This window comes from Phocoena sinus, chromosome 17 (genome assembly GCF_008692025.1).
Source record: "Phocoena sinus isolate mPhoSin1 chromosome 17, mPhoSin1.pri, whole genome shotgun sequence".
NCBI classification, from domain to species: Eukaryota; Metazoa; Chordata; class Mammalia; order Artiodactyla; family Phocoenidae; genus Phocoena; species Phocoena sinus.
In genome coordinates, this window is record NC_045779.1 from 45,710,922 (window position 1) to 45,730,747 (window position 19,826).

At 35.6% G+C, this 19,826-nt stretch overlaps 1 protein-coding gene across 2 annotated transcripts in view; it reads right to left on the minus strand.

The window, feature by feature from the left end:
- Positions 1-592: 592 nt before the first annotated feature.
- The window catches only part of RRM2B (ribonucleotide reductase regulatory TP53 inducible subunit M2B), a 37,948-nt gene continuing 18,714 nt past the window's right edge, over positions 593-19,826 (minus strand). For both annotated transcript variants that reach the window (XM_032610427.1, XM_032610428.1), the window contains exons 7-9: positions 9,840-9,944; positions 8,539-8,652; positions 593-4,503 (exon numbers count right to left, since the gene is read on the minus strand). In XM_032610427.1, coding sequence (XP_032466318.1) covers positions 4,351-4,503; positions 8,539-8,652; positions 9,840-9,944 — 372 coding nt within the window. In that variant the 3' untranslated portion in view covers positions 593-4,350. The remainder of the gene's footprint in view (positions 4,504-8,538; positions 8,653-9,839; positions 9,945-19,826) is intronic.

Consider the following 19,826-nt stretch of genomic DNA (forward strand, 5'->3'; position numbering starts at 1 on the left):
CACTGAATCTGTCAGCACCTTGACCTCAGACTTCCTAGCCTTAAGAACTGTGAGAAATAAATGTCTTGTTTAAGCTACCCTCTCTACGGTAGTTTTTTATAGCAGCCCAAATGGACTAAGACAGTAGGTAATCATGAATGTATAGTAGATCCAATTTGTCTTACATGACTTTTTCTCTAGCAGTATTTGGCTGGTGGGGTGCAAACATGGAAAAACTGGATTGTGGCTTCATAACAGGGTGGAGGAATTTCTTTGAATTTTCTGTGTAAGGTAGAAATGCAGATGAAGAACACAGTTCAGGGTATTGATAGAGAATGTTACGACTAGTAATAGAATAGATTGTAGAATCTCAGCTGGATACAAAGAGACACAAAGAAAGGCAGGCTCATGGATTGGGAGAAAGTAGATGAGAGAGAGCTGTGGGGGTTCCCACTTAGGTCAAAGAAGAGTGGTAGGAGGAATAGTTAAACATAGTAATACCAATATGTATTTATCTGTATACTCAAATAGAAAATATATACATTCCTTTACTAGAATAGCCCCTGCACTTACAAAGAAACATTCTTACTCAAAAGTGACATACACAAAATGATGTAGCTATGATACAGTTTATTCTAATGTACTAAACTAATAAAATAACAGAACAACTAATTTCTTTGGGGAAAAAAACAAATTCTATATATGCAGGATTGGCTGGATTGACCATAATGTAAAATACATTAAAAATATTTAAGTACACCACACCTAATAAACCTTTCTATGTAAACAGTAGATACTAGCTTTGCTAAATGACCAGACATTTGAAAAAATCAAAACACGGTTGTAAAACAGATACATAAGTTAAGGTTCCTGGAAACTTAGAAAAAGACTGAATTGTTATGCTTTTACCTGTACAAAAAAAATTCTTCAGCCTTTCATTTTCACCTGTATTTTCTTTAACAGAATTAAGCCCCAAATTTAAAGGCTTAAATTCTTTTGTCCTAATGCCTCAGAAATATCAGATTTTCCTTCAAACCTGTTGCTGTCTAAAAAGGAGCAGACCATTTGAAGGGTGGGAAAAACAAAGATATACAGATCTCACTTCTGTGCTACTCATGCAGATTTCTGCTGAGGAAGAGTTCCTGAGTTGGCTACCAGTTCACTCAACTTAGTTCAAAAACATAATAGCTGGTTACAGGATTAAACTGGCATTCTTGTAGCAGCAGCAGCCCTCTTTATCACCGAAAATCAGTTAGTGACATTCAGCCCTTAGCTTAATCTTCACAAATGCAATCTGGGAATTCTGTGGTATGACGTTTGCATATTTAAATGTAAAATGCAAAATTCTGAATATGAAAGAATTTATTTTTTAAATATACAAGTTGTTGTGTTTTCTCTATAATTACGTTTTCCATTAACAAATGAAAACCAAAGTGGCAAAAGGAGCTGAAAATTTTGAATGTTCCAAAATGAGAGAATGGGGAAAATTTCCTATATAAAGACATGACTGAGGTAAGCTTAAACTGTAAGAATAATTGTTTATTATTGTATGTAACTGAACAGCAAAACAGCCCTGCCTGAAAGCACTGGATCAGTCTTCCTGAGTCCTTCCAAGTCATGATTCTACATGGCTACAAGGAAATATTTTTAATAAATGCAATTTGTCATCAAACAACTAGTTTTTACATTCTTAAATAACCAACTTTACTATAGCAATGATTTAAATACATGTGCTGTTAAAACAAAAGTTATAAACATACTCTGAATTTTTTTCTTTGCCTGTCAGATAATATTAAAAAGAGATTCCACAACTTCTTGATTCCCTAAGAACTAAGAACCAAAACACTAAACATAATAAATAAATATGAAACCTGGAAGCCAGGAAAAGGGGATAGAATACTGAATATAATAAACCAGTGTATTAAAAATCCAGTATTTCAGTATTAAAATGTCATCTCAATACAGTTAGGTTTATTGCTACGATAAATAAGCTTCATATTAAGGCACCTGTAATCACCTCTGAGAAAGATTTGGATTCAAAACAAAGGGAATGTGCAATATAAAACTTTTTTTCTTGCATTCTGATGTTACTACCGATATTTTATCAATTTTAAATGTAAGTTTTTGTATGGCAGTAGATGAATGTCTTTGAACATATTTCCTGAATATAGTTAAAATGTTTATGATACTATGATACTTTAATGAATGTATATGGTACCTTAATTAAAGTATGTGATAGTTTAATGGAAAAATAGGGAAAACCAAGTGAAGATGGATGGCAAAGGACTAAATATCAGAAATATGACAACTTCTAAGAAAAAAAAATATATTGTAGGGACAGTGAGTATGAGCAGATCTTGGCCAAGTCATTGAACTTTGCTGAGCCTCATTCTCTCCATCTATAAATTTCAATCCTGGGCTTCCCTGGTGGCGCAGTGGTTGAGAGTCCGCCTGCCGATGCAGGGGACGCGGGTTCATGCCCCGGTCCGGGAAGATCCCACATGCCACGGAGCGGCTGGGCCCGTGAGCCATGGCCACTGAGCCTGCGCGTCCGGAGCCTGTGCTCCGCAGCGGGAGAGGCCACAACAGTGAGAGGCCCGCAAACCGCAAAAAAAAAATTTCAATACTACCTGCTATGTCAAGCTCATAAGGCTGTTGTGAGATCAAATGAGGTGATGCAAAAACATTCGGCAAACTATGAAGCCTTGAACAGATAAATGGTATTATTATAGGCCAAAATAGCTCAAGTTTCTGATATCCCCTCTAACATATAAAGTTATGGCCTGTTCCTTTTGCATCCGCTTGAAAACTCCCAGTTTTAATCCATTAGATAGTTGTGGAATGAATGGAGCAAAAATTTATGCAAAGAGAAAATATCTAAACCTTATTAACCAGAATTGTATAAAATAATTTGCTGTGAGTGGGGAACCCCACTGCTTGCTTGGGTTCAGGCTACCTCTTGACAGTTCCCTACAATAGAGGGAGCAGACTTCTCAGATGCTGGCCTTTCCTCAGTATGCTGGCCTTTCCCCATCTGCTATCATGCAGCAGGCATCGTTCCATAAAAGAATTAAATTTCATAACAGCATATAAGAGTTGTGGGAGTATAAGAAATATAGCTGAGGTCAATCACAGGTACATTCCTCAGCTTGGCACAAAGTTGAAATGGTTCAATAATCCCTACCAGGTTCTCCCTTGCTTGGTCCACAGGCCCTTCCTCCATGTATAGAACGGTTATCTAGGCCAGCTTTTTCCAACCTATGTTCTGAAGAACAATAGTTAGGTGAGATGTTAACAGGTGAAAAACAGATCTTTGTTAAGTAGGTTTGCAATATGCAGGGGGAAATCAGTTTATGTACTGCAGAATTTCTCAGTCTTTGATGTACTGACTATACATTCTAAAGAGGAATGGAGTGTACAATATTTCCCAAACTCATTTGACCACAGAATCTCTCCCCACCACCCCACAAAATATCTAGAGGGGCTAACAGCTTTTACAATACTCTTTGGGAAATGCTATTCTAGCTAATTCACCCTGGTTTTAAACATTCCAGGGCTACGTCTGACTAAAATTACCCTTTTAATTTCTGAAGGAGCAGAATCATTTTGCTTACAAGGTCAACTATCATGATAACCTCTTAGATTCCACTCCATAAGTAACCTGCCCAAAGCAACTTAGAACTAAATTTTCTTAACTACACACTGAGAAATTCAAAGAAGTTTTTCTCATGTTAATGAAAATTATAATCTTTTTAAGGAAATCTTTATGTTCTTCCTAAAACATTAAAAATACAAAGATCTAATTCTAGATCTTAGGACCTAGAATCACAATTACTTTGAGGAGATGGGAGTATTTTAATCACATCACTGCAATTAATACTATTACTAACAACAACAATAATAATAATAGGAGGGGGAAATGGAAGGAGGAGGAGGCTGCAATAGCAGTATTGGCTAAGAACTTATTTTGCATCTTAATCCTCATACACACTTTATGAATTTAGGACCTACTATTACATTCCTTTTAAAGATAAGTACACTGAGGTTTAGAGAGATTAACTGATTTACCAAGGGTCACACAGAGTAGGACAGAATCTCAAACTCTTATCTGATCCCTCACGCCATGCTCTTAACAAATATAATGCCATCTTTTATTTTAGTGATGAACAAAAGCATTCAGAGGTCATACTCTGACTGTTAAACAGGAAGATTAAAGCATATTTCTATAAATCCAACTTGATTGATATTTGGATTTCCTTTTGAGCAAACTCCTGTGCCCTAAAGAAGATGTTTTAGGTTTTTTTTTTTTTAAGCAGAGAAAAATAGACTGCTATTTACCAATGATAAGTTTAGATATGTATGGGGAGGGTTTTAAAAATCTGCATCTAAGGTGAAGACATTATCTGTAGTTTCCGCCATAACTGCAAAACGTTGATACTCTGAAACTCGTTTCTCAAAGAAATTTGTTTTCCCCTCTAAAGAAATGTTTTCCATAAAATCAAAGGGATTTTCTGCTTGAAAAACCTGAAAAGAAAAGAAATATTGTTAGACATTCTGAAGAAGCTAAATTATATCCCACAAGAAGAACAATAGATAACTCAGGTCTCCCAACACTTGTCTAGTCACCTTAAGATCACACTATTCCCTAGGGTCCTGGAAGCACTCAAGGCTGATACATTTTAAGATGACTAAGATCACCTATTAACCTCTTAAAGAAACTATACGAGCATCTCTGGTATTCAAAGAAGCAGAAAGAAAAAAAAAGACTATTTTAAAATGAAAGATTTAATGCCAAACTAAAATGACTAAAATGTCTTCACAGCTTGAGAAATCTAAAACACCATAGGTATTATAGGCATTTTTCACAGGTATTACCATTAGATAGTCACATCTACATGATACTACAAAATATTAAATTACCAACAATGTACTGTGGACATAAATATGTTTCTTAGTTCATAAGAGAACATATAATCATCAAATTGATGTTAAGGGACCATGATTGGGGAAGACAGAATAAATGCTGTCCATAGTAACCCCAAACAAAAAGTGGCACATAAGTTGACAAAACTTTTTTACTGCTTCTGAATTCAAGAGGCAGGCCTGGAGATAAAGCTTGATAGAAATGGAGATATTTCTGTGATCCATGAAAAACAATAAAAGAGGATTTTTTAAAATTAGGAATATTCCAGCAGGAATTAGGAATACCACAGATAAGAATATATTCAAATAACCCAATTAAAAATGGGCAAAGGATCTGAATGGACAAACGTTTCTCTAAAAAAAGATATACAAAGGCCAATAAGCACATGAAAAGATGCTCAAAATCATTATCCATTAGGGAAATGCAAACCAAGACTACAATGAGATACCATTTCACACCTACTAGGATGGCTGTAATAAAAAAGACAACTTATTGTGGTCATCATTTCATGATGTATGTAAGTCAAATCATTATGCTGTACACCTTGAACTTATACAGTGCTGTATGTCAATTATATCTCAATAAAACTGGAAGGAAAAAAGATAATAAGTGTTAGTGAGGATGTGGAGAAACTGGAACCCTCATATACTGCTGGTGTTAATGTAAAATGATGCAGTGGCTTTGGAAAAGAGTATGGTAGTTCCTCTAATGATTAAAAACAGAGTTACTATATGACCCAGCAATTTCACTTCTAGTTATATATCCAAGGTAAATGAAGACATATGTTCACACAAAAACTTATATATGAATGTTCATAGCAGCATTATTCATAATAGCCAAAAAAGCAAACCACCCAAATCTCCATCGACAGATAAATGGATAAATAAAATTTGGTATAATCATACAATGGAATATTATTTGGCCATAATAAGGAATAAAGCACTGATACATGTTAACATGAATGAAATGTGAAAACATTATACTGGCTTTGTATATACCATATACCAGTATATGGTATGTGTCATATATTGTATGATTCCATTTATATGAAATGGGATTTATAGAACAGGCAGATCTAAAGAGACAAAAAATTAATAATGCCTAGGGCTATGGTGGGGATGGAGGAAAGAAAAGGAAATGACTGATCGCTAATGGGTATAGAGTCTCTTTGTGGGGTGATAAAAATATTCTCAAAGTGTTGTGATAGCTGCACAACTCTGCAAATATACTAAAACCATTGCATTGTACATTTATTAATAGGTGAACTGCATGTTCTGTGATTTATATCTTAAAAAGGCAATATGTATTTTTTTTCCAAAAAAAATACATATGCTGGGTGTGGTTGAGCTGTGGAACTCTGTGAAATTGCCTGTCAGAAATACTGCTAAGAGGCGGTGAAAAGGTAAGTTATCACTCACAGCAGGATACAGTGGAAAGAGCACAGAACAAGTCATAGATTCACTGGATTTTAAAACTGGGTATCTTCCAAAAAATCTGATCCAAGTCGTTCATGTCATGGACAAAGTAACTAAGACCAACTTAAATTAAGTAGCTTGGTTTTGACACATAGAAGTACTCAAATATTTATTGACTAATCCAAAACTAAAAGAAAAGTTGAAAACAACATTAATGTGGCTTCTATTTAGAATTCTGTATAAATGACAACCATTTGCTAATTTAAATAATCTCTTATTTTACCAAAAACTAACATTATAAGAATAATTTTTTTTGTAGTGCCTTGAGTTCAAAGTTTAGTTCATGTATTTTAAATTGTCTTGCTTTCTTTTTTTTTTTTTTTTTTTTTTTTTTTTTTTTTTTTTTTTTTTTGCGGTACGAGAGCCTCTCACTGTTGTGGCCTCTCCCATTACAGAGCAAGCACAGGCTCTGGACGCGCAGGCTCAGCGGCCATGTCACACAGGCTTAGTTGCTCCGCGGCATGTGGGATCCTCCCAGACCAGGGCACAAACCCGTGTCCCCTGCACTGGCAGGCAGACTCTCAATCACTGTGCCACCAGGGAAGCCCCTTGCTTTCTTAATAGACATTCAAGGCTACAAATTTTCCTCTGAGGATCTGTTTGGCTGCGTTCTACAAGTTGTGATATATAGTAATCTTAATGCCATTTAGTTTATATTTTCTATTAGTTTATTTTCATTTTTACTCTCGTTTTAAAGAATATAGTCTCAACTTCTAAGAAGATGGAACTTTTTGGTAATCTTTTATTGTTAATTTCTAATTTTATTGCATTAAATCTAAGAGGTCAGTATAATTTCTGCTTTTTGAAATTTATTGAGATATTTTGAAGGCCTGTGGAAAAATAATGTTTTATACTACATCCAGATTTTCTTCTTAGGAGGCATGTTTTATATATCTAGAGTTAGCAAGTTCCCAAAGGAAAAACTAGACTCAGGGGTGTGTAGTTTTCCAACAAGCAGGAGAATGTGGATGTGTGGGTGTGAGGATATGGTGGTGGGTTAAAGGATAGTGAGTTCACTTTAAGGTTTAAGTAAACAAATTAACTTTCCTATAACAAACATATTGTATAACTTAGGAAAAAAAACAATTTCTTTTAATACATAGTTTATAAATTTCAGAGATCATATTAATGTAATTATAATCTTTATTTCTCTCACTAATGATCAGTAAAAAGAGAGGATCTTGCAACTAAAATATATAAATAGTGATATTTTACAGTTTATAATTACAAAAAATCTTTGCCCCATCTGACTTTTTCATCACAGTATTTTTGTAGTTACCAGAAAATAAATGTATTACCAAGAAAGGTAATGATTACCTCAGCATCATGGATTTCATAATTCTTCTCATTAATTTAAACTTCCATTTCCATGCTGAGAAATCAAAACCTATAATTTCTAATTAACATATTATAGTACATAGTAAATTTCTGTGAATGTTCCATTTATGATGAATACAACATGACCATTTAGTGTTCATTTACTGTATGTCTGACACTATTTTAAGTGCTTTAAGTATACCAACTCATCAACAATAATTTGTAGTAAGGATTATTATTATCTTCACTTTACAGATGAGGAAACTGAGACAGTTGTTAAGCAACTTGCCTAAGGTCACATTGCTAGAAAGTGGTGGAATAAAGGATTCAAACCCAGGTAGTCTGGCTGCAGCCTCCACCTCTTAAGTCATGTGAAAAGCACACATGTAAATTCAGGTACATTATCTCTGATAAACAAAATGACAGAAATAACTTAAAGACAACTGAGTTCAAAGAGTCAAATTATGACAGTTAATGTCTTCCTAATAATGATTTCCTATTTAAAAGCATTAACCCACAAATTATAACATAGACACATGGGGATTTATCTGAGGGTAAACATATATTTGCATATTGAATCCAATTACTTAAAGATAGTCCTGTTAAACTAAATAAATCTTAGTTCTAAGATTTATCAACATGTACTTCTGTTATGAATTTCATTTAAGTTTCATTTAAGGATTTTGTAAAATCAATTTGTTGATGTAAAACAAGGCTGCTGTGGACAATTAAAAAAAATAGACTAGTATGTTACAAAAGCTTTCAGTGAAATATGTACGTATTTTAGAGGCCTTACCTCACTATAACATTTTAGCTAGCAGTGATACGTTTTAAACACCTTACCTTTGAGAATCCAAGTTCTGAAAGCAATCTGTCAGCTACAAATTCAATATACTGTTTCATCAAAACACAATTCATTCCGATGAGGCCAACTGGCAAGGCTTCTGTTAAAAACTCCTGAGATATAAAGAAAAACAGAATAAAGTAGAAAGAAAGAACAATAAATTGTATGTGTTTTCCAAATAAAAAGAGGGTTCTAATTTTATTAATCTTCTAAGTCACTGATCTTGTTCAAGGAAAGTACACTAGGATAAATTCTTCAACATGGCAAACATCGCTCATTTGCTTAAAAATGTTTGGGGTGTTACTATTCACATTATTATTTCACATTCTCATATAGCCAAAGTAAATTGAAACTATTACACTACCGGTATTTTTTAAAGTAGCACTTACAGGACCTGAATTTATATGTTTTCTCAATAGAAAAAAAGGAGATACTTTTTTCTGAAATACCCAGAAAAAGATTCACCTAAGATGACTGTTGTGGGGAACGTGACTATGAAAGGGAACTGGGAAAGAGAGAAAGCTCAATTAATAGAGAAAATGAGAAAGAAATAGAAATGCATCTGGGAATTGGGAGATAAACTGAACGCCAATTATATTGAAACACAGTGGTAAAGTTTTAATAAAGAAAAAATAAAAACATATTAACCATTTGGATTTAGTTCTAAAAGTGATTCAAGATTTATGCCTTTTCTCTCTTCTCAATATGAAAACTATGGCTGTTAAAGTATGCACTATTAAAAAGAAGTTTAAAAACTTATTTTACTTTTCAACTAGTTCTTTAAAATGATAAAAGTACTCTAAGTGAAGCATCCAGGTCTTTCTAGTTAGAGATCTTTACATGCCCTAAATCATACTTTACTATTCACTAATTCATTTATTTATTCATTCTGTGAACATTTGATGCATGCTTCGAACTAGATACCCTGCTAGTTTAAGAATACAAAACAAGAAACCATCACTGCCCTCTAGCAGCTAAAAACCTAGACAGCTAAGATAATTAAAATAGTTTTTTATGGCATGAAATTTGACAGATCAACGAGACAAAAAAAATAGTCCTGAAACAAATTTTAGTATACATAAGATCTTAATATATAATAAAGACTGACTTATAAACCAAATTATAAGTTGACATAATAACTGCAATACAACATCTATTGGTACTGCCAGGTTGACCATATAATATTGCTGATACCTATTTTGACCTACAAAATGGCAATTTCATGCGTCAACCTAATGAAATAATGGTACAAACATCAAAGAAAGAGAGACGTGCTAATTATGTAAACTTTCCTGCTTACCTGCTCAATTTCAACAGCATTAACAATGATCTCCCTAACCCTTTCTTCTGAAGGCTTATTTACTAAGTATTGAAACATCAGGCAAGCAAAGTCACAGTGAAGCCCCTAAAATAGAAGAAAAATATCACTGTCAAAGGACGTTTAATCAGCTATTTTCACACAGTGATGTATCAGGCATTATATAAAGTAGTTAGGAATGCAACACTGAACTTCTGGAAGACAGAAGAAGGATTAACAGAGTCAGGAACTTCTTTTCTTCAAGCCTTATTAAAATGCCAATTATAATAACCTATAATGAAAAATTTTCAATGCCAGCAAATCTCAGTTCATTAACATGAAAGAAGAATTAATTAACAACAACAAATCTGCAACCAAAAGCATTTTGGAAAGGAAAACAAAGAAGAACCAAAATGCAAATTCACTCATTTTTAGTGTTTTTTAAAAAATTAAGAAATGATTGAAAAACAATTAAGTATTTAAAGAACAGGTGAAACTCAGAGATTTCAAAAACACAAGTTATATTAAACAAGAATGGCTCAAGATAAAAATAAATTCAGTGTAATGAAAATGGAAACTGAAGAATTAAGGATACCATCTGAAGCTGTATAAAGCAGAAATGACATTGCAGATAACTCAACGACAAAAGAAAGCAAAATTGTGAAATACCTTGAGAACAGAATAGTTATGCAAATATATGAAATGATATAGAAATTAAATAATTGGAGAACAGAATAGTTATGCAAATATATGAAATGACATAGAAATTAAATAATTGGAGAACAGAGCAAGGAGATTCAACCTACAATAATCGGGATTTCAAAACACAGAACAGATGGTATAAAGCTGAAAACAGACGAAAATTCAAAAAAAAACAAAAGAGAAAGGTCAGAGACATAGAAAGATGATGGAGTTCTAAACAAAATTAACAATTAGAGACTGACAACAAGGCAGAGTCAATTAACATTTCTAAACTACAAAGAAAAAGAAATGAATCTGTAAGCCAACAAGGGAGGAGAAGGTGGAAGGAATACACGCTTAGAGGATTACAAATCAGAGCTGCTTAGCTTTTTCTAAATGAACAACAAAAACCCAGACAACTGAAAGATAAGACTCAAATCAAGGGTTGTTTTCCAAGGATTATTTACCTAGTTAAATTGTCATTCCCAGAAGAAACCATTAGGAAAAAACCTCTTTAAATAGCTAATCTTAGAAAATTTACTAGCGAAACATACCCCCTCCACTTGACTCAAGAGGATACTTCAAATTACCAAAGGCTGCATTTCAAATGAACTGCTGAAAGGTGACAACGTAGTGTTGATTAGAACCGACAGCTAGCTATCTATTACAGAGATGAGTAAGTCAAAGGCAGGCACTTGTAATTGTTAAATCAATAAGGGAATAAAATTAATTTTCAGGTTTAAAGCGACTCTAATCAAAATCCTAGTGGGGTTGTTTTTAAGTTAAAAAATTAATCTGGAAGACTAAATGGGCAGAATCTTTTAAGAACACTTTAAAAATAAAAGTTATGAGATTTAGCCTACTAATTATCAAAACATAAAAAACTACAATAATTAAAATAGTTTATTATGGCATGATATTGACATATAGGTTAATGAAAAAGAAAAAGCCCTGAAACAGATTTTAGTATACTTGAAGTCTTAATATATAATAAAGAAGACATCACAAGTCAATGGAGAAGGAAGGATTACTTAAAGAGAATTGGAAAAACTTCTGAAGAGTGTGTGAAATAAAATTAAGTTACATTCTAACTTATCCTATGCTTTATTTATATTACATTCCATACTTGTACTAAAGAAATTTCAATGGCATTAAAGAGTTAAATGTTCAAAAGCCAAAACCAAAGTATGTGTGACTATTTAACTCATCTCTGAAAGTAGATCCCACGAATTTCAGGGTTTTGTACATTAAAAGAACAAACAAGGGACACCACAATTTTTTGAGGGCAGGAGCCCACTGTGTCCCCCTTTGCCTGGCAAAGTAATAGAGCTATCCTCTTCTACTTCACCCAAAACTCTGTCCCGAGATTCGATTTGGCACCGGTATACAGAGAGGCCAAGCTTTCGGTAACAATTTTGGTGATCACCAAGGGACTGCCTCGGGGACGGTCCGGGGAGGGTGTCCCTAGAAGCCAGATCAACTGGGACCCTTGCCTGGAGGCCGAGCCCCCAGTCATAACCCTGTCTGCCATCCTGGCAGCTGGAACTCTGAGGTGGGAATAGACAGAGGAAGAGGGACCCGCCCTAGCAACTGCCGAGGCCCTTTTTGCCTTGAGGACATTCCTCTCTTCCTCTCTTCCTCCTGCCTGGACCGCCCTGGATGTCCTACTCCTAGGAATTGTTTTGGGGGAAGCAGAAAAGATAGCGTCTGATGTCGCAACACCTCTGCCAGAATCTGGGTAAGTCCCTTGGAGTGCACTCTCAGGCTCCTTCAATTTTGTCCCTCTGAAGAACTTTTGGTTCCATCTGGGGAACGTTTGGTTCCCATCTGGGGATTTTTCTCTTTCAGAAATCCCATCTGTAAGGCGCAGCTTAGACTAAGGTCATGGGATAAGTAGGACTTGGAAGCAACCACTCTGAGCTTTGTGCTGTCTGTTTTTTTCTGGCATAAGGCTTCCGTCTGCTGGCGAGGGTTCTGTTTTGTTTTCAGTCCGCTCGTGAGTGTTCTATCAATCAAATATAGGAAGTCCTCCTTTTTCTTCTCCTTCTTCTTCTTTTCCTTCTCCTCCTTCTTCCTCCTCTCCTTCTTCTCCGTTTTCTTTTTTTCTCCTTCTCCTTCTTCCTCTTCCCCTTCCCCTCTTTCTCCTCCTCTTTCTCCATCTGATAGCCCCCTGTGGAAAAATCTTGGCAGACTCATCGACCTATAGTTCTAAACCTATAACTAGGAAAAAAATGAAATTCTATTGTAATTCTGTTTGGCCAACCGTACATTTCTTGAAAATGAGGAAAGATGGTCTTTGTTTTTTTTGTTGTTGTTGTTGTTTTTTGCGGTACGCGGGCCTCTCACTGTTGTGGCCTCTCCTATTGCGGAGCTTAAGCTCCAGGCGCGCAGGCTCAGCGGCCATGGCTCACGGGCCCAGCCGCTCCACGGCATGTGGGATCTTCCCGGACCAGGGCACGAACCCGTGTCCCCTGCATCCGTGGGCGGACTCCCAACAACTGCACCACCAGGGAAGCCCAAATGAGGAAAGATGGTCTTTGAATGGTAGCCTAAATTATTACACTATTCTCCAGCTAGAGCTGTTTTGTCACAGGAATAGAAAAACAGGAGAAATTCCATATTTTCAAGCATTCACGCAGTTACATAATAAAAGTGAGCAGCTAGGTAACAAGCTGATGGTACAAAGAGAAAGGAAAGTCATTTTGCCTAGAGCTGGTTGTTTCTGAAGGGAAAGGAAAATAAGGAAGACTGAGAAAAGAGTTGTACATGTTTTGTTCGTGGGACCATGTTTGTTGTAAGTATGCATGTCAGTACATTGACTGGTTGAGACGTCTTTGAATAACAGGGCTCACTAACAGGGCTCACGTGTGACAACACCAGGGAATCCGTCCTATTGTGTCTGGTTTGGCCTGTGGCAGAATGTTGGTTGGGATTTTCCCTTCTGGACTAGCCTTGTTATGGGTGATCAGAGCTCTGTTCCATCTTATAACACCCCACCCAGGGTATTTTTACAAAATTGGAAGATCTTCAGCTATTCCCCCATGAAAAGGAATTGTTATTTCTCTCCCCCTGTGCCTGGGCCCGCCAGAACACTTATTTTATCTAGACCATCTCTAGTTCCTGAGACTGAAGAAAAAGGCAGGGAAAGAAGGCCTTTTTAAACTCAAGCAAAAAAACTCAGATCTCTGGTTCAGTCTTTACATAAAAGTTAACTTGTAAATGAGCTCTATCTAATTGACTTAAAAGTAAACACTTACAAATTATATCTAAATGTCTAGAAAAATGGCCAAGATAAATTTTAGGACCACATGATCTGGGAAATATTCAGTACTGAATTAATATCTGCTATTGAAGGTGGCTTAAGCTTGTTGGTTTGATTAACATAGACATGTCTTTAGAGTCATCAATGTTAAGTAATGCAAGTGAGATAAGAGCTTTTGGGTAAACTCTTTAGGAATAATTCTCCACAAGAAAGCACATGTTTTCAAAGTTGTGCATGATCAGGATTTTCAAAGATTGGATTAAATCTAGTTGGGTAAATGGATTTTGCTGGGAGTGGCTAGGGCAAGACCAGATCCTATTTGCCCTTGAAATCTTTTCACTTGTATAAAATGAGGTAAGTATTGTTTGGCAGTTTCTAAAGGTTCTTTTGATCTCCAGCTAACTTTGAGATTCTTCAGAGGGCCCCTGAGGCATCTCAGAGAGAGAAATATTTAACTAGGATTATTTGGTATGTTAAATTAAATGTAATCCAGTCAAGTTAAATGTAATCCTGGTTATTGTAACCAAGTTTCTTACCAATTACATTGCAGTCAGATGCTTAACTGAGCCCTTTTAAGTCTTTTCTGCTGCGGTACTCTGATGCTTTGCAAAGGTACTTCATCTTCAAGAAGGCTTATGTGAAGGACCCCTTTTGACAAATACAGGTTCTCTGATAAATTTCATATCATACAGCTGAGCTGGTTAAGAAATTTAAAATCTTAATGGAGAATCTGATGGCTTCATAAAAAGTTAGCAAAAGGATTAGTTACTGAGTGGGCTGGTAAATAATGTTTATGTTTTCCCAGACATAGGGAAGCCCTTCCCCTCAAGCTACTTATGACTTAGAACAATTGGGTAAATTACACCTCTGTAGGAAAAACTGAAATATTCTTTTATCTCTGCCTAGTCCCTCCAGAAATTGGAGACTCTTGGGTTATGAAAATGGGGGTAATTTTAGAGAAAAGGATTATGTTTCAATAGATATGAAATTCTAGTTCTGTTAATTGAAGTTTGAATTTATGAAAGTTATTGTGTTAGTCACACTTTTGCCCTGATGTTTAGGAGGAAAGGAAAACTACCCAGTGAAGGTATCAGAGTGTAATTACTCATCATGTACCACTGCTTGTTTTAGGTCTATTGCTGAAAGCACATGTACAATGCTTGTGTGACAATTGGGTATAAATGATAAAATGTATAGCCTATAAAGCATGTCCTCATTAACATACCTCTGTGCTTGTTCACTGTACTTGATCAGTTTTCCCCCAATGTGGATTGACTAGGTAAATACAAAGGAGGCCTAGCACCAAGGGACATGATCTACACCTGGGGCAAACAGCTGAATCACCCTGGCACCAAGGGACAGATATTTTGATCATCAATGTCTTCTACTGAAAGATTTGCAATCAAAAGGGGAAATGAAAGAAAAAAATCTGCACATATTGAGGTATGAGGAAGTCACTCTGGCCTATACATGGTTTAACTTTAAAAAGCGGTAAAAAGCGGCCTGTTTTGTGGCCTTTCAGAGGTGCATTGTACGTCTGCCTTAACATTGACATGGGGAATGCATTTGAGAGTCAAAATGGAGTAATTATGATAAAACTACATGACCATTGTGGATGTGATTTCAGACACATTCATTCCTGTATTATTGTAAACTTGGAATTTTCTGAGCTATGTCAAACTCAAAGATGCCACAAGGATTTAAAAATTCCCTCACCCTCTTCAATGAGATTTTGGCTAAAGATTTAAGAGGATTACATCCGGATCAAGGTTGAGTAGAAGGCTTTCCAGCCAGAAGGGAAAAAGTAGTAACAGTAAAAAAGAGAAACATCTAACACAGGAAGAAAAAAATTAAACACTATGTACAACAGACTGGTCAATTGTTAACTGTATGCATGGATGAGTTTATGTTCCACAGGTCTCCCCCTCACCTGGAAGCTCTCTTGCATCCCTTCAAAGCAGGAGACAAGGTGCTGCTGAAAGTATGGAAAGAGCAAGGACCTAAGCAGCAGCTTAAAGAGAAACAGAAGGGATCCTAGGAAGGGATCCTATTAACATTCTTCTTACTACTCACGTCTCTCTAAAATGGGATGGAGTAAAGCCATGGGTACATCACACCAGAGTAAGAAGATTACCAGAGACTGACCAGCCAAGCCTGCCTACAGCCAGCGAGCAGACTCCCGAGAAGTGGACATCTCACCCTTTGGGAAACAAGTATTTGTTCCGACAAGCAGAATGAAAATTCTGTTTTCTTAGCCTTTCTCATACCTTCTACCTATAGATTCATATGCTGATTCTTTTTGATAATTCTAACTGCTAGATATGTGGTCAGCTTCCTATTTCCAGGTCTTCAGGATTGCCTTGATGGGTTTTCACCATACAAGGGATAGTTTGGAAACAACTGGCTACAACAAGTCTCTCCTAAGTACCAGTTCCAAACTGGCCTTCAGACCTATCCTGAATTCCTAAGGGAATGAGATCCATTCTGTCTACTAAAGTTCCAGTTGTCACTCTTACCTCTAACCGGACCAAGGAATTGAGATCTTAATCATATAAGACTCGGATCCAGGATGTGGAACTCAAATATGTTTAATTTGGTATCTATTGCCCAAAAATTAGGCAGGACTATGCCCCATCTGAGCAGGAAGTAGTCAGAACAGTCATCACCCACTTCCCTGAAAGATTTGGGGAAAGATAAAAACCGAAGTAAGGATTAAAACCAAGTCTCCCTAAAACAGGGTTCCTCTGTTTATGATTAACATCTCTATCCAAAATGATTGTTCCCTTTCTTGTCCAATATCTGTCCTCAAGATTGAGGAATATCAAAGAAAAGTGTGGAGTGAAACTGAGTGAGGCCCTGTGGGGCTCCCAGGCTTGGAGGCCCTTTTGTCCCCTATTTCTTGTAGGCAAGACTCCAGCCTCCATGACCTTCCCTGAGTTCCAAAGGCAGATTCGAACAGAGAAATGTAGTTTTCTTCGAGGTCAGGAGCCCACTGTGTCCCCCTTTGCCTAGCAAAGAAATAAAGCTATCCTCATCTACTTCACCCAAAAAAAAAAAAAAAAAAATAGAACAAACAAAATTAAAAAGCAAATGACAAACTGGGAAAATATTTGCAGTAAATATAACAAAATTCATATTTTATATTATATTCATGTGATAAATATAACAAACTCAATAAACAAATACTTATTGAAAGAGCCTAATCAGTTACTGTGCATTGGGAATATATACCGACGGTAATAAAAGCAAAAGACCAGAACAGGTAACTACAGAAAAAAAGACAAATGACTAGTATCACTATGAAAACAATGTTCAATCTAAGCAGTAATCAAATAAATGCAACTAAAACTAATAATGAGATACTAACTACTCCTATCAAATTTATCCAATATTTAACAAGTAAATCTGGTAAGGGTATAGTAAGAAAAGACATGTTCATACATTGTTAGGCAGGGCTACAAATTGTTATCTGATTTCTGAAAAGAAATCTGCAAGTGAGTATGATGGCCTTTAAAATGTTCATGCCTTATACTCTAGTAGTTTTATTTCTAGGGAATCTACCTTAGGAAAATAGTATGAAATTGAGACAAAGCTTATATACAAAGATAGTCATTTTGCATTATAGCAAAACAAACAAAAAACCAGGAAACGACTTAAATTTCTAATTATAGTCAAATAAATGATACATGTACTCATTAGGATATGTAATATATAATCTAACAAAACTGTTTCTGAAAAATGCTTAATGTCATAGAATAATGTTCATAATATTCTGCTTAGTGAAAAAAGATGATCTTAGCTCAAAAAAATACGAAAAACGCAGAATATCTCAAATTATAAAAATATGTTTGTATATATTTACATAGGTTTAAATGTAGGAAATTGTCCAAAAGGAAATACAAAATATGGAAGGTGGCTATCTCTGCGTGTTGAGACTGAATGATTTTATTCTCTTAATTCTCTATAATAATCATATATAACATTAATAATAAAAATTATTAGAAATTTAAAGACACAAAACAACACAAAGTAATTATACAAAGTATTTTTTTTTCTTTTGGCCATGCCATGCGGTTTGCAGGATCTTAGTTCCCCAAACAGGGATTGAACTCGCTCCCCCTTAGCAGTGAAAGCACAGAGTACTAACCACTGGACTATGAGGGGATTCCCAAAAAGTACTTTTACATATTGTTTCATTGCATTTTAACAAAAGTCTGTTAAGGTGTATAACTGAAGAAACTGAGGCTCAGAGAAGTTAAGTAACTTGACAAATTCACTTTAGAAATAAGCTAAGGAGCCAGGATTAGTCAATAAATGTGACCCAAATGGCTATAACTGTCTAACACTGAGAACACAAAGATAAATGACAAGGTTTCTGCACTCAAGGAACTTGAGTCCAGTAGAGGAGAGAGACAAGAGTGCAATAGAAAACTACTAGAGCTAATCAATGAATCTGATAAAGTAGCAGGATACAAAATTAATGCACAGAAGTCTCTGGCATTCTTATACACTAATGATGAAAAATCTGAAAGTGAAATTAAGAAAACACTCCCATTTACCATTGCAACAAAAAGAATAAAATATCTAGGAATAAACCTACATAAGGAGACAAAAGACCTGTATGCAGAAAATTATAAGACACTGATGAAAGAAATTAAAGATGATACAAATAGATGGAGAGATATACCATGTTCTTGGATTGGAAGAATCAACATTTTGAAAATGACTCTACTACGCAAAGCAATCTACAGATTCAATGCAATCCCTATCAAACTACCACTGGCATTTTTCACAGAATTAGAACAAAAAATTTCACAATTTGTATGGAAACACAAAAGATCCCGAACAGCCAAAGCAATCTTGAGAAAGAAAAACAGAGCTGGAGGAATCAGGCTCCCAGACTTCAGACTATACTACAAAGCTACAGTAATCAAGACAGTATGGTACTGGCACAAAAACAGGAATATAAATCAATGGAACTGGATAGAAAGCCCAGAGATAAACCCACACACATATGGTCACCTTATCTTTGATAAAGGAGGCAAGAATATACAGTGGAGAAAAGACAGCCTCTTCAATAAGTGGTGCTGGGAAAACTGGACAGGTACATGTAAAAGTATGAAATTAGAACACTCCCTAACACCGCACACAAAAATAAACTCAAAATGGATTAAAGACCTAAATGTAAGGCCAGACACTATAAAACTCTTAGAGGAAAACATAGGCAGAACACTATATGACATAAATCACAGCAAGATCCTTTTTGACCACCTCCTAGAGGAATGGAAATAAAAACAAAAATAAACAAATGGGACCTAATGAAACTTAAAGCTTTTGCACAGCAAAGGAAACCATAAACAAGATGAAAAGACAACCCTCAGGATGGGAGAAAATATTTGTAAATGAAGCAACTGACAAAGGATTAATCTCCAAAATTTACAAGCAGCTCATGCAGCTCAATAACAAAAAATCAAACAACCCAATCCAAAAATGGGCAGAAGACCTAAATAGACATTTCTCCAAAGAAGATATACAGACTGCCAACAAACACATGAAAGAATGCTCAACATCATTAATCATTAGAGAATTGCAAACCAAAAGCACAATGAGATATCATCGCACACCGGTCAGAATGGCCATCATCAAAAAATCTAGAAACAATAAATGCTGGAGAGGGTGTGGAGAAAAGGGAACACTCTTGCACTGTTGGTGGGAATGTAAATTGATACAGCCACTATGGAGAACAGTATGGAGGTTCCTTAAAAAACTAAAAATAGAATTACCATATAACCCAGCAATCCCACTACTGGGCATATACCCTGAGAAAACCATAATTCAAAAAGAGTCATGTACCAAAATGTTCATTGCAGCTCTATTTACAATAGCCAGGACATGGAAGCAACCTAAGTGCCCATCAACAGATGAATGGATAAAGAAGATGTGGCACATATATACAATGGAATATTACTCAGCCATAAAAAGAAACGAAATTGAGTTATTTGTAGTGAGGTGGATAGACCCAGAGTCTGTCATACAGAGTAAAGTAA